At 45.5% G+C, this 12611-nt stretch overlaps 1 protein-coding gene across 1 annotated transcript in view; it reads left to right on the top strand.

Annotated features, from left to right (window-relative positions):
- MYRIP (myosin VIIA and Rab interacting protein) overlaps positions 1-12611 on the top strand; it is a 159399-nt gene that overhangs the window by 135414 nt on the left and 11374 nt on the right. Inside the window, exon 13 of the mRNA XM_014534937.1 lies at positions 8989-9183. Coding sequence (XP_014390423.1) covers positions 8989-9183 — 195 coding nt within the window. The remainder of the gene's footprint in view (positions 1-8988; positions 9184-12611) is intronic.

The following is a 12611-nucleotide window of genomic DNA, read 5'->3' as shown; positions in this document are numbered from 1 at the left end:
GAGCCTTACACACAAACACAAATACCAAAATTTCAAATACAATACTAGCAAACTAAATTTTGCAATATTAAGAGAATCACAAGCCACCGCTAATATATTTATTCTGAACATGCAAAAATGAAGTTAATGGCAGGAAACCTCATTGTTATAAGAAATCATTTAGTAAGTGCTGTTTTTTAAAAGCACACCATAATCTCAACTGATGCCAAAATGGTCCTTGGAAACATTTAACACACATTCCATTAAAAAACTGTCAATGAAACAGATAATTATGATTAAGAATATCCATCTCAAAGCAATACAGTGAAACCCTAGAGTTTTTCCTGAATGGAAACTCGTTGTAAATATCAAGAACATCTTGAACATCATAATATTTTACTGTTGATCAAATAATACATGACAAAGTTATGAATGTAAACACTTTTACATAAATGTATTTTGTCCATCAAAATAGTATATACATATGTTTGAAAAATAATAAGTATATGTGGCTTTAAGATTTTTTAAAATTATAGGTGAATGATTTGATATTTGTAGTAACTTCTTTAAATAGTGATTGTTTCCAAGAAGTAAATAAGCAAAACTGGCTCTGAGTATCATAAAATCTGAACAGACCATGGCAAAGTAGTCAAAGAGTTATTCCTCAGAAAGAAGCTAGACCCAAAAGTCTCTGCCAATAAAACTCATCAAATGTTCATAGTACTATAGTCACTTCCATACTATTTAAACTGTTCTTTAGCATTAAAAAATTGAAAGTATCCAAGTTCATTTTATTTATTTAAAATCTTGGTCTGAATCTGACCCAAAAGTCAGATACCACCAAAAATTTACATACTAACTCACTGGTTAATAAAGATTCAAAAACCCTCAATATGTTAGCAAATGGTTTTTAACTACATAATAAAATAATAATTTACAATGGCCATGTAGGATTTAGTCTAGGAATATCAATTTTATGAAACATTAATATTTTCCATTATATTTATAAGAAAAAGGGGGGAAACATGATTATGTTGTTAAATTCCTTGATTGCTGTTGGACATAAAGTAGAAAATTCATAAATGTTGAATGAAGAATGAATTCTAAGCAATAGCTGATAAAGTTAAGCAACCATTTCTGATAAAATAGGAAGATAAAAACTCAACAGCAGTGGCTTTTAACTTTTTGAGGGTTGCAGATCTCTTTAGGTATTTCATAAAAGCTAGGACTCCTCTCTCCATAAACATGTAAAGAATGACAAAGACCCATATATACTCCCAGAAGGAGTCTCACCCACTCATGCACGAATAGGAGGCATACAGACCTTGGTCATGGCTGTGGACCTTGGAGTGGCCTGTGAACCAACTCTAGTTCCTCTTGGCCCTGTAACCCCTGGAGAACATGAAATTAAACAATTACCAATGGACAAGAGAGCTTTTGTGGGAGTCCAGGAGTCCAGTGGAGAAGTTCCAGAATAGCATTGATGATGGAAAATCAGCAGTTCACAAAGACAAGAGAGGAAGAAAAGAACAAGAGAACAACAAAACATCCAGAAAACAATAAGATGGCTTTATAAAGTCCTTACCTATCAAAAATCACTCTAAATGTAAATGGATTAAATTCTCCAATCAAAAGATACTGTGTAGTTGAATGCATATTAAAAAAAAAGAAGAAGACCCAACTATATGCCCACAAGAGATTCATTTCAGCTTTAAGGACACACATAGGCTCAAAGTGAAGGGATGGAAAAAGATATTCCATGCAAGTGAAAATCAAAAGAGAACATGGGTAGCTATACTGAACATCAGACAAAATAGATTTTAGCTCAAAAGCTTACTAGAAAGGTGATTATATAATGATAAAGGGAGTCAAGTCATCAATCATAACAATCATAAATATATATACTAGTATACCCAACATCAGAGCACCTAAAGATACTAAGCAAACACTAAAAGATCTAAAGGGAGAAATAGACAACAATACAATAATAGTAGAGGACTTCAGTACTTTCAGAAGGTCATCCAGACAGGAAAGCACTAAGGAAATGTTGGACTTAAAGTATATATCAAATGAACCAAACAGGCACATACAGAACATTCCATGCAACAGCAGCAGAGTATACTTCCTTCTCCAGCACACACCAAACATTCTTCAAGAGAGATTGTATGTTAGGTTACAAAACAATTCTTACCAAATTTAAGAAGATTGATGTCATAGCAAATATCTTTTCCACACATTATGTTATGAAAGGAGAAATTAATAACAGAAGAAAAACTGGGATAGTCACAAATATGTGGAAGTTAAACAGCACATTCCTGAACAACCAATGGGTCAAAGAAGAAATCATTGGTAGCTTGGTAACTCAAAGCCATCAAAGTCTACATACCCTTTGGTCCAGCAATCGTACTTTCATTCATTTATCCTAAAGGAGAACCATGGATAAGCAGCCCAGGTATCACAGTGCAGTTCATCAAGCATTGTATTTGTATTGTAGGAAAAGATTGGCACACCCTAATTGTTCAGCAATAAGGGGATCTTGCAGAAAAGGAGGGGATAAGGTCCAGAAAACATTGGAATAGCAAAGACAGATTGGTCCACATACTAGCAAGTGGGTAGATTTGATGTCAAGAAGTTGAAGAGGTTTTCTTTTATAGTCTGTGTGGGTTTTTTCCCCCCTCCTCTCTCTAGCTCTCTGACTAGAAGGCAGGTTTTTCTTCTGAAAGTGAGGGGATAAGGGCATTGGAGTTTCAGGATTGTGGAGAGGGTTTGAAATAGCTATCGCATAGAATAGAAGAGAAGAATGTGAATAGAAAGGATCCGCAGGCAGCAACAGAGACCTGGGTAAAGTCAGAGATCACGAACGTTTACCTGAGACACAGAGTTTGTAAGAGAATTCAGCAATCTTGCAAATAAATGCAAAATTAAAATCCACTCTATTCTAAGAGAAGGTCGGTTAGTAGCCGCTCTGCTCATAGATCCACATCACTCAGCATAATTACACAATACAGCTCAAATGGTTCTGGGATTCACGCTAGAACTCCCTATGTCAGGAGTTTTTAGTTTAGCCATTAATTTGCCATAAACTAAATTTGCAGATGAATCTCAAACCTGATGGGGGGAGGTGGAGGGATAAAATGGAAATTAATACCCATAATAGAAGCAAAGAATGTGAAATGAAGACTTAGCAAGAAAACTACAGATCTCCAAGAAATCTAGCAGTTTGCTAGTGGGAAAGATAGTGTAAAGATGAATTCCTCCAGAGTTAAGGTAGAATTTTAATGTAATTTAAATAAAAATCCCAACTGGGTACTTATTAACTTCCATAAATTATTTTTAAATATATATTTTATTCATTTTTTACAGAGAGGAAGGGAGGAGAGGGATAGAGAGTTAGAAACATCCATGAGAGAGAAACATAGATTCAGCTGCTTCCTGCACACTCCCTACTGGGGATGTACCCGCAACCAAGGTACATGCCCTTGACCGGAATCGAACCTGGGACCCTTCAGTCTGCAGGCCGACACTCTATCCACTGAGCCAAACCGGTCAGGGCCATAAAGGATTTTTAAAATCATCTGATAAAATAAAATCAAGAATAATTTCAAAATGTTTAGAAAAAAAATAAGAGGAATAAAGAGGGCCTATCTGTTAAGATATTACATTATGTCTTAAAGGCACAGTAATTAAATTTGTGAATATTGATACAAGATGCAATGAAATAGTCCAGAGTATATCCTAGACTAGTGGTCAGCAAACTCATTAGTCAACAGAGCCAAATATCAACAGTACAACGATTGAAATTTCTTTTGAGAGCCAAATTTTTTAAACTTAAACTATATAGGTAGGTACATTGTTATTAACTTAATTAGGGTACTCCTAAGGCTTAGGAAGAACCACACTCAAGGGGCCAAAGAGCCGCATGTGGCTCGTGAGCCGCAGTTTGCCGACCACAGTCCTAGACTATATTAAAATTAAACTATTCGTTTTATGATTTGCACCCACCTCTCCCCTCTGATTGTGAAAAGATCACTTCTTAGTACATGGTGTTGGGACAAAGGCTCACTTCTTCCTTTGGGGAGGAGAGAATGGAATTTGAATCCCCGTTCATTCACTATTTAGTCAACAAATAATTTTGTTGAAGGAAGAGCTGCACTATAGCAAGAATAAGGGAGGAAAGTTCCCTGCTCTCATGGAGTTTACCTCCTGTTGGGGGAAACAGCAGAGGAATATGGACATACATCCAGGTGAAGATGTCAGGTGATGACAAGGGCTAAGAAGAAGACTAAGCAGGGGCCATGACAGCGGTGAGTTGGAAGGAGGCTGAGTCCTGGATGGTGTGACCAGGTGTCTCTGAGACCGAGACCTGGAGGACAAGGAGGAAAAAGTCAAGCGAAGACCTAAAGGACAGGCTTATCGGGCAGAGGAACACATGCAAGGCCTTGAGGTGAAAATGACCTTGACAGCTTCAAGGAACAGGTTAAAGACCAGGGTGGCTGGAGCGAGGGGGCCAAGAGGAGAGTGATGGGGACGTGAGAGAGGGCAGGGGCCAGAGCAGGCAGGGCCACGCAAAGAATTTCGCTCTCTTCTGGTGAGAGGGGAAGCACCTGGAAAGGTTTCAGCGGAGGAGTGACAAGGGGGACCTTACACGTATCAAGTCACCCTGGCTGCCATGTGCCACCTCCTTTCCCGGTGATCATGGAAGGGGGTTTCATGTCTTGTTGGGCTTCTTCCGAGCTGCATGCGTGCCCTGGGGGCACCCTGGTTACCACCAGCAGTGGGAAAACGTTTCCAGTCGGTATCGGGAACCATTTTTTTCGGAGGAATAGCCAACATACAAAAGCAAAATACATTGATGCCCACAATCACCTCCTCAGCCAGGACAGGAAGCCCCACCTGCTCTACACCTGCCAGGCAAGGTCTGGTCGAAGGTCATGGCCCCAGAGGCCCCTCCTCTCTCGTCTGCACCAAGTCCTGCAGTGGCCTTGCTCGGGTGGCCCACATCAACAACAGGGAGTCCACCCCGGAAGGGCAGGGCCATGCACAGACCAGTGGCTTTCCTTCTAGAGCTAGACTGCAGATGGCACGTTTTAGAAAATGCATTTCTAGAATTACCGTCTTAAAATGGTTTATTTCTTTCATAAGTGGCTTGACCATCAAAATGAGGATGAGCTAAGAAGCCACCCGAGGGGCCTGCTGTCTAACCTCCCTTACGCTTTGTTTCGGTTTATTACACATGCTAACTTAGTAGGTTCCTGCTCCACTTTCATCCCCTCTCTCGTCAAGTCCCTCTTCGGGACAGGAGTCTGTTGCTGGAGAGCGTGTTTTGACGGGCTGTAGAGGCGTTGCCAGAGCGCCTTCTGTTTCATGAGAATTGCAACATATTTGCATTGAATTTTTCTAGCAGATTTCTGTCAGCTATTTAGGACGACATACGGGGTTTCTTTTCTCACCCTTGAAAAAGGAAAAAAAAATACATGAGATCAGGGCATTTGGACACATGTCCTTGCCTGCTCTGGACGTCTGGTAGCAGCCTTTCCTAGAGCCGGGACAGCACCCGTGGGCTGGGGCAGAAAGTGATGGTGTCACACTCAGAGCGGAATTTCTCGGAGACCTCATCCTTCTTCGCTCTGCTTGTCCTTGGCAGCCCAGGCCCGGGTGGGCTCCGAAGGGCTCGCCCCAAGAGCCTGTCATGGGTAGACCTCAGGCTCCGTGGTGCGGTTGGTCATTGCCAGACCATCAAGCTCATTCTGAGCCATGTCCCCTGGTGGAGGCTGCAGAACCACCCGAGGGCCCTTCTCTTGCTGACCTGCTGTTCTCTGGCCTGATTACTCAGTTCAGTTCTATTCCATCATCACTTTCTACAGTCCATCGGGCCCCGGGAATTAGGCACGTGGAGCGGGGGATATGACAGGTGGGGAGGAGTGTGGACTTCAGAGACCAACGTCTCTGGGCTCAAACCCCAGCACGGTATCTTCCTCACTGAGCCAGGGTCTCTTCACCTCTGAAGAGGGGATGAAAGCATCCACCGCGTGAGGCTGTTGTGAGGGTTAAATGAAATGATGACGAGCCTGTCACACTGGGCACAGGAGGGAGCCGCATTAACTCCAAGCTGGCTTCCTTGTCTCCTCTCCTCTTCCCCTCCAAGGGTCGCAGGAGCAGCCTTCTGCAGGGAGAGGGCGTGGCCCCGAATGTATTTATGCAACTTTAATGGCTGAAGGGCTTTTCCCCTCTGCCTGGAGTTCCTCCCAAAGGGCCAGCCCTTTGGGTGCCAATATGTCACCTGGGATGCCCACCGCCCCCTTCTCGCCCCCGAAGGAACATCCATTCATCACCAGGCTGAAAGGAAGACTGGAGGGCCCCACATTTCCTCGTTTTTATTAAAGCCAACTATGAAGATTGTGCCCCCTAAACCCACTCGGGAAACTTGACATCAGAAATAATGGATGCAAGGTAGAGACTACACAGATGCCTCGAGGCTGCCCCGTTTGGGCATTTGGTCACCATTCTGTCCCTTGGGTTGTAAGAACGGAACTTTGAAATATTACATTTTTCCTTATTTCAAAAGCCTAATGACCGTTCTTTCTCTCCTGGCATTTAAGCCTCCTTTCTTCCTTTCTTCCTTTCTTCCTTTCTTCCAGGTCGCTCAGCTGGCAAGCTCAGCCGCCGGCACTTGCTGCCCCCTCTTCCCCCTGCAGCCCCAGCACCGCTGTTCCCTTTCCAGAATAGCGTGCTCTCATCCTTCCATCCCCACTGCGGCCGCTCCACCTGGGCCCTTCTGACCTTTGACTCAAGCTGCAGTAATCATTTTCTGTGCTTTTCTCTGACAGTCAGAACCAGCTTTCTAAGGGGTAGGCTCCTCAGGCCGTTGTGTTGAGACCTGGGCTTTGAAATCAGGAGGGCCTGGGTGCAAATCCTGGCTCCTTCCCCCGACAAACCCCATCACTGCTCTAAGCCTCAGTTCCTCATCTGTAAGACTGAGTGAGCCTAGTACCTGTATCTGAGGCCAGGCAAATAAAGAAGGGATCCCAGAGCCCAGGCCTTTTCAGAGGGAACCGCACTTGTGTCCGGCCCTTAATAAGATTGATTGTTTAATTTGCATTTCTTTGATCACTTGATCCTGGTTACTGCCAGGGTTCACGGCTATTCTCATTCCACTGTCTGTGGGGCCCTTGGCCACAGAGGCCTTTGGCCAACCTTCCTGGTCTGCGGTAGCCCCTTTTCCATCGCTGGTTTCCCCACACTCCCCCCTCTGCCTTATTAGACGCCATGACACTGTCACATCAGACCCCTCCAATGATTAATATCTGAAGGAATGTCAGCTGCTGTGATAGAAAGCTCACTCTGGCTCTCAGACTGCACTTGATTTTGCCATTCCCTCCGTGTCTCGGGGCTGTGAGCAACAGGGAAGAAAGGGCCCTTAACTTTTCCTTTCTCCCCCACACAGGGCTCCCTGCCGGCACCCCGAATCCCCACCAGCATTTTATCTGAACAGGCCAGGCAAATAAAGAAGGGATCCCAGAGCCCAGGCCTTTTCAGAGGGAACCGCACTTGTGTCCGGCCCTTAATAAGATTGATTGTTTAATTTGCATTTCTTTGATCACTTGATCCTGGTTACTGCCAGGGTTCACGGCTATTCTCATTCCACTGTCTGTGGGGCCCTTGGCCACAGAGGCCTTTGGCCAACCTTCCTGGTCTGCGGTAGCCCCTTTTCCATCGCTGGTTTCCCCACACTCCCCCCTCTGCCTTATTAGACGCCATGACACTGTCACATCAGACCCCTCCAATGATTAATATCTGAAGGAATGTCAGCTGCTGTGATAGAAAGCTCACTCTGGCTCTCAGACTGCACTTGATTTTGCCATTCCCTCCGTGTCTCGGGGCTGTGAGCAACAGGGAAGAAAGGGCCCTTAACTTTTCCTTTCTCCCCCACACAGGGCTCCCTGCCGGCACCCCGAATCCCCACCAGCATTTTATCTGAACAGGCCAGGCAAATAAAGAAGGGATCCCAGAGCCCAGGCCTTTTCAGAGGGAACCGCACGTGACTTCAACAGATAGGAAATTATTTTTTTCCTATAACAAAGATGTTCAGGAGCAGGTAGTGAAGGATAATGCTACCTGGGCTTCAGCCTTTTTGATCCACGTTACTCAGCATTTTGGTATTTATCCTCACCTTTCTCATAACTGTACATCTGTGATCAAGTAGAAAGAAGTAGGGAAGGGGAGCATCAGCTGCATCTATTCACCTGTTAGAAAAAAGCAGCTTTTCTAGAAACCTCCTCTGTAGGCTTTCCCTTCAGGCTCATTGGTCAAAACTATGTCACATGACTGCCCCTAGCTGCAAGGGAGGCTGAGAAATGGAGTATTTTTCTGTTCAGCCTCTATGCTGGAGGAGAGCCAGGAAGAATGGGCCAGAGAATGGGCCAGGTGTGTGCGAGTTAACACACAGTGGCTAGCAAGACCCTGCAGAGGAACTCTTTTCTAATACACTCATTGTACAGATGACCAAACTGAGTTTCAGAAATGGGATATAACTTGGCCAAGGTCCTGTGACAAGATGAAGTTAGAGCCAGATGTAGAGACCAGGTCTCCTAACTCCCTGTCCAGAAAGCTGCCCACTGGACCACGCCGTGGTTGCATTTGACAGAGTCTGTGACCGAAGCTCTGTGGAGGAAGTAGGATGTCATCCAGAAAGTGAGGTGATGGATATAAAACTCTCAGCAGTGGGCAGAAGACATGATAGCTTCCTCTTGAGCTTTCCTTCCTCCCTCCCGAAGATTCTGAGATAGTTCAGCGTGAGTCCCAAAAGCCAGGCCAAGTCAAATCAGGCCTCCTCTGAGTCCCCCGCTGCTGTGTAGATTGCTTAGCTTCCCGTTCCTTTGGCACATTAACGTTTGTGTCTGTTATAATGGAAGCAATCTCATGACAAACGCCATGATAATGTAGAATTTCCACGTCGTTGTTAATGTGCTGTTCTTGTCTTCTGTCTCCTTCTGTTATTGGGCCAAACAGAAGTATTCTGCTGTTTCTCTCTGCAACATCTCCACAGAAGTCCTGAAAGTCATCAATGCCACGGAGGAGTTGATAGCAGAGTCGACAGGGCCCTGGGAGTTCCCACCCGGCCCTCCTGACAGAGAGAAGGGGACATTTCCTCTTGGGACAGACCAAGTGAGACTGGATGAGCAGCTGACCTCCCTGGAAGAAAACGTAAGATGGTGTGGATGTGCCTTGTCTGGGGCAAGCATGTGTGAAGCAGCAGCTGATGGAGTTATAACTCGTCACAAAGAGTGCAAGGACACACACATACACGCCCCCACCACCAGAGCAAATACATTCTCAGGAAGGGTCTTGGGCCGGGGTCCTGCCTACAAGTGATTTGTTAGGGAAGTGCTCCCAGGATAGGCTAATAAGGGAGGGAGGAAAGAAAGGGAGAGGGAAGAAGCCAGGTGAAGGTATGATCTTAGACAAAGAGTAGCTTCAATCTGCTCCTGCAGGGAACTCGGGGATTTAAGTTGCCTCTCAGAGTTGTCTGACCTAAGACAAAGGAACTGGCCCTTCCTACAGCCAGCAGGCTCTCCATTCTCTTCGTGTGCAGCAAGGTGTCTACAGTAGCCCAAGGACAGTCTTGTGTGTAGATTTGAGCTATTGGGAACAAAAGCACTGAAGCTTGGGGGTGGGGAGTGGGCATGGATGGGGCTATGCAGAGACTGTAAAAGGGATGTGTGGGGATCCAGGTAGAGCGTGGCCAGCGCCATTGTAGGAGATGAGAGTAGTTGCCCACAGAACTCAGGTTACGACAACTGGTCTGCCCTGCTACCAGATAAGTCTGCTGGGAATAGAGTTTTCTATCCTTCCAACTTGTGAGGACAGAAAGAATGTCATAGATTCTTAGTGTAAATATCCAGAATCATTGCTGAGCATTTCCATAAAGGTCCAATGAGAATTTTCCAGCAACGCAGACCAGGGGCGACACAGAGTCCCCATCACCAGCTGGCATAGTCCTGCCCACGAGACGGGTATCAAACCAAGTCAGCTGATTCCATCTTTGCAGACCCAGCTGACTGAACCCTGGTGTGGGGGTGCGCTAATGAATGCTGTTCACAGAAATCGGGAACTGTTCTTAGAGGGAATTTTTGCTAAAAGTTGAAACAACAAATCAAAATACCTCAAAGTTTTACCCCCCAAAAAAGCCAATCTTTGTTTCACTTTAAAAAATGAAGATTTTCTCCCTTTGGATTCCCCTGAAACCTAAGCGTGTGTCGATCAAAGCGCTCGCCTCACTCTGCTGGACTTTTTGTCACCCATTTGTCTTCCCTTCGATCGGCATCATTGACACTTGGGGTTAGTAATTCTCTGTCATAAGGGGCTGTCCTACACATTGTAGGATATTTAGTAGCATCCCTAGTCCCTCTCCGTTAGATGCCAGGAGCAGCACCCTCCTAGTTGTTTTTGGTTTTTTATTGATTTTGAGAGAGAGAGGGAAATGGGGAGGGATAGAGAAATGGAAACATCGATGAAAGGAACATCATCAATCAGCTGCCTCCTGCCGGGCCCCTCCTAGTTGTTTTTTTTAATATATTTTTATTGATTTCAGAGAGGAAGTGAGAGGGGGAGAGAGAGAAACATCAATGCTGAGAGAGAATTTCTGATCAGCTGCCTCCTGCATGTCCCCTACTGGGGATCGAGCCTGCAACCTGGGCATGTGCCCTTGACCAGAATTGAACCTGGGACCCTTCAGTCCACAGGCTGACACTCTACCCACTGAGCCAAACCAGCATAGTACCCTACTAGTTTTGACAATCAAAAATGTCTCCAGCCCGGCTGCTATTGCTCAGTGGTTGAGCATTGACCTATGAACCAGGAGGTCACTGTTTGGTTCCTGGTCAGGGCGCATGCCCAGGTTGTGAGCTTGGTCCCCAATAGGGGGCATGCAGAAGGCAGCTGATCAATGATTCTCTCTCATCATTGATGTTTCTATCTCTCGCTCCCTCTCCCTTACTCTCTGAAATCAGTAAAAAAATGTTTTTAAAAAAAATGTCTCCAGACATTGTCAAATGTTGGAAGGGGCCATGTGAGGAAGTGGGGGGCACAATCACCCGCAGGTTGGGAACCAGACATGTACATTCCTGTACACGGGGCCTGCTGGCTCCATCTGTAGCTCTAGCCCTCAGCCACGGCCTGGCGCATGCTGGAGGGGCCCAGATAATGCTCATCTGAAGTATGATTTCATCCGATGAATAGAGTCCTTTTGTGAAGAAATGATTATGCCTAACCTGCAGAGCCTCCATTCCTTCACCGTGTCTGTTATTCAGTTTTTTCAGTGCTGACCATCCCAGAATGGCCCTGACCCCGGACACACTGCACTGAAAAGGTTAAAGCAGTGGTTCTCAACCTTCTGGCCCTTTAAATACAGTTCCTCATGTTGTGACCCAACCATAAAATTATTTTCGTTGCTACTTCATAACTGTAATGTTGCTACTGTTATGAATCGTCATGTAAATACCTGATATGCAGGATGGTCTTAGGCGACCCCTGTGAAAGGGTCGTTCGAACACCAAAGGGGTCGCGACCCACAGGTTGAGAACCGCTGCTTTAGAACTTCATAACTGTAATGTTGCTACTGTTATAAATCGTAATGTAAATATCTGATATGCAGGATGGTCTTAGGCGACCCCTGTGAAAGGGTTGTTCGACCGCCAAAGGGGTCACGACCCACAGGTTGAGAACCTCTGGGTTAAAGTGAAGATATGTTTCGCTGGGAAAGGGTTACTTTTTTTTTTTTTTTTTACAAAGTATGGTATAAAAAACACAACGTGTGAAGTAATCGGGATTTAAATGATAATGGTCAGTCCCCGTGGCACACTTAATGCAGAGAGCTCAGCACGCCTTTCTCTTCCGCAAGGAGCATGTTGAAGAATGTCCTTGTCGGAGTTTTTGTAAGATCTTTTCATGGTGCCTTATGTTTCTCTCCTTGGGTTTGTTAACACTTTCGGTGTGAAACACATCCTCTTATACCCTGATCCAGGATGTCACCGATCCCCGCAGGAATAGGACGGAAGCTCACAGGCCAGGGTTTGTAAAGTACCGCTCCCCTGCCCAGCCCCTTGAGGCTGTCTCTCCTGTCCCCAAAGAGTTAACTGCCTTCCTCCTCCTCCTCCTCCTCCTCCTCCCCTTTCGCCCCTCCAGCTGCCAGTTTCACCTCAGAAGCAACTCTGTCTACGTTCCTTTGAAGGGATGGCTTTTCTTTATCTCTTTAGTTCACTGATCACAGCGCCAGAACAGGCTGCTTGGCTCTGCGGGTTCCAGATGGAATTCATCCGAGCGAGTGGAGGCGGGAGAGGGCAGGGCTGCTTCTCAGGCTGGCCTCTGGGTGCAGCCGATTGCATTAAGCCGAGCTTTTGTCTGGCTCTTCGTTCCTCCGTGCCTTCCCCTTTGTGCCGAGGAACCCGGGGACTGTCAGAAATAGAAGCGGCGACACTTACTCTCGCCTTCTGAACGTCGGCTACCACAACCAGGACTCCTAGATGAAAGAGATCGTTGGCTTAAGAATGTTTCGCCTTTAAAAATACCTCTGAAGGCTTCAGAGCTGCCTAAGATAAAAATGTCACATTCTGATGCCGAATCTCCTGTTTTCA

This window comes from Myotis brandtii, unplaced genomic scaffold (assembly GCF_000412655.1).
Source record: "Myotis brandtii unplaced genomic scaffold, ASM41265v1 scaffold134, whole genome shotgun sequence".
Classification (NCBI taxonomy): Eukaryota; Metazoa; Chordata; class Mammalia; order Chiroptera; family Vespertilionidae; genus Myotis; species Myotis brandtii.
This window is presented reverse-complemented; position numbering and strand designations above follow the sequence as displayed.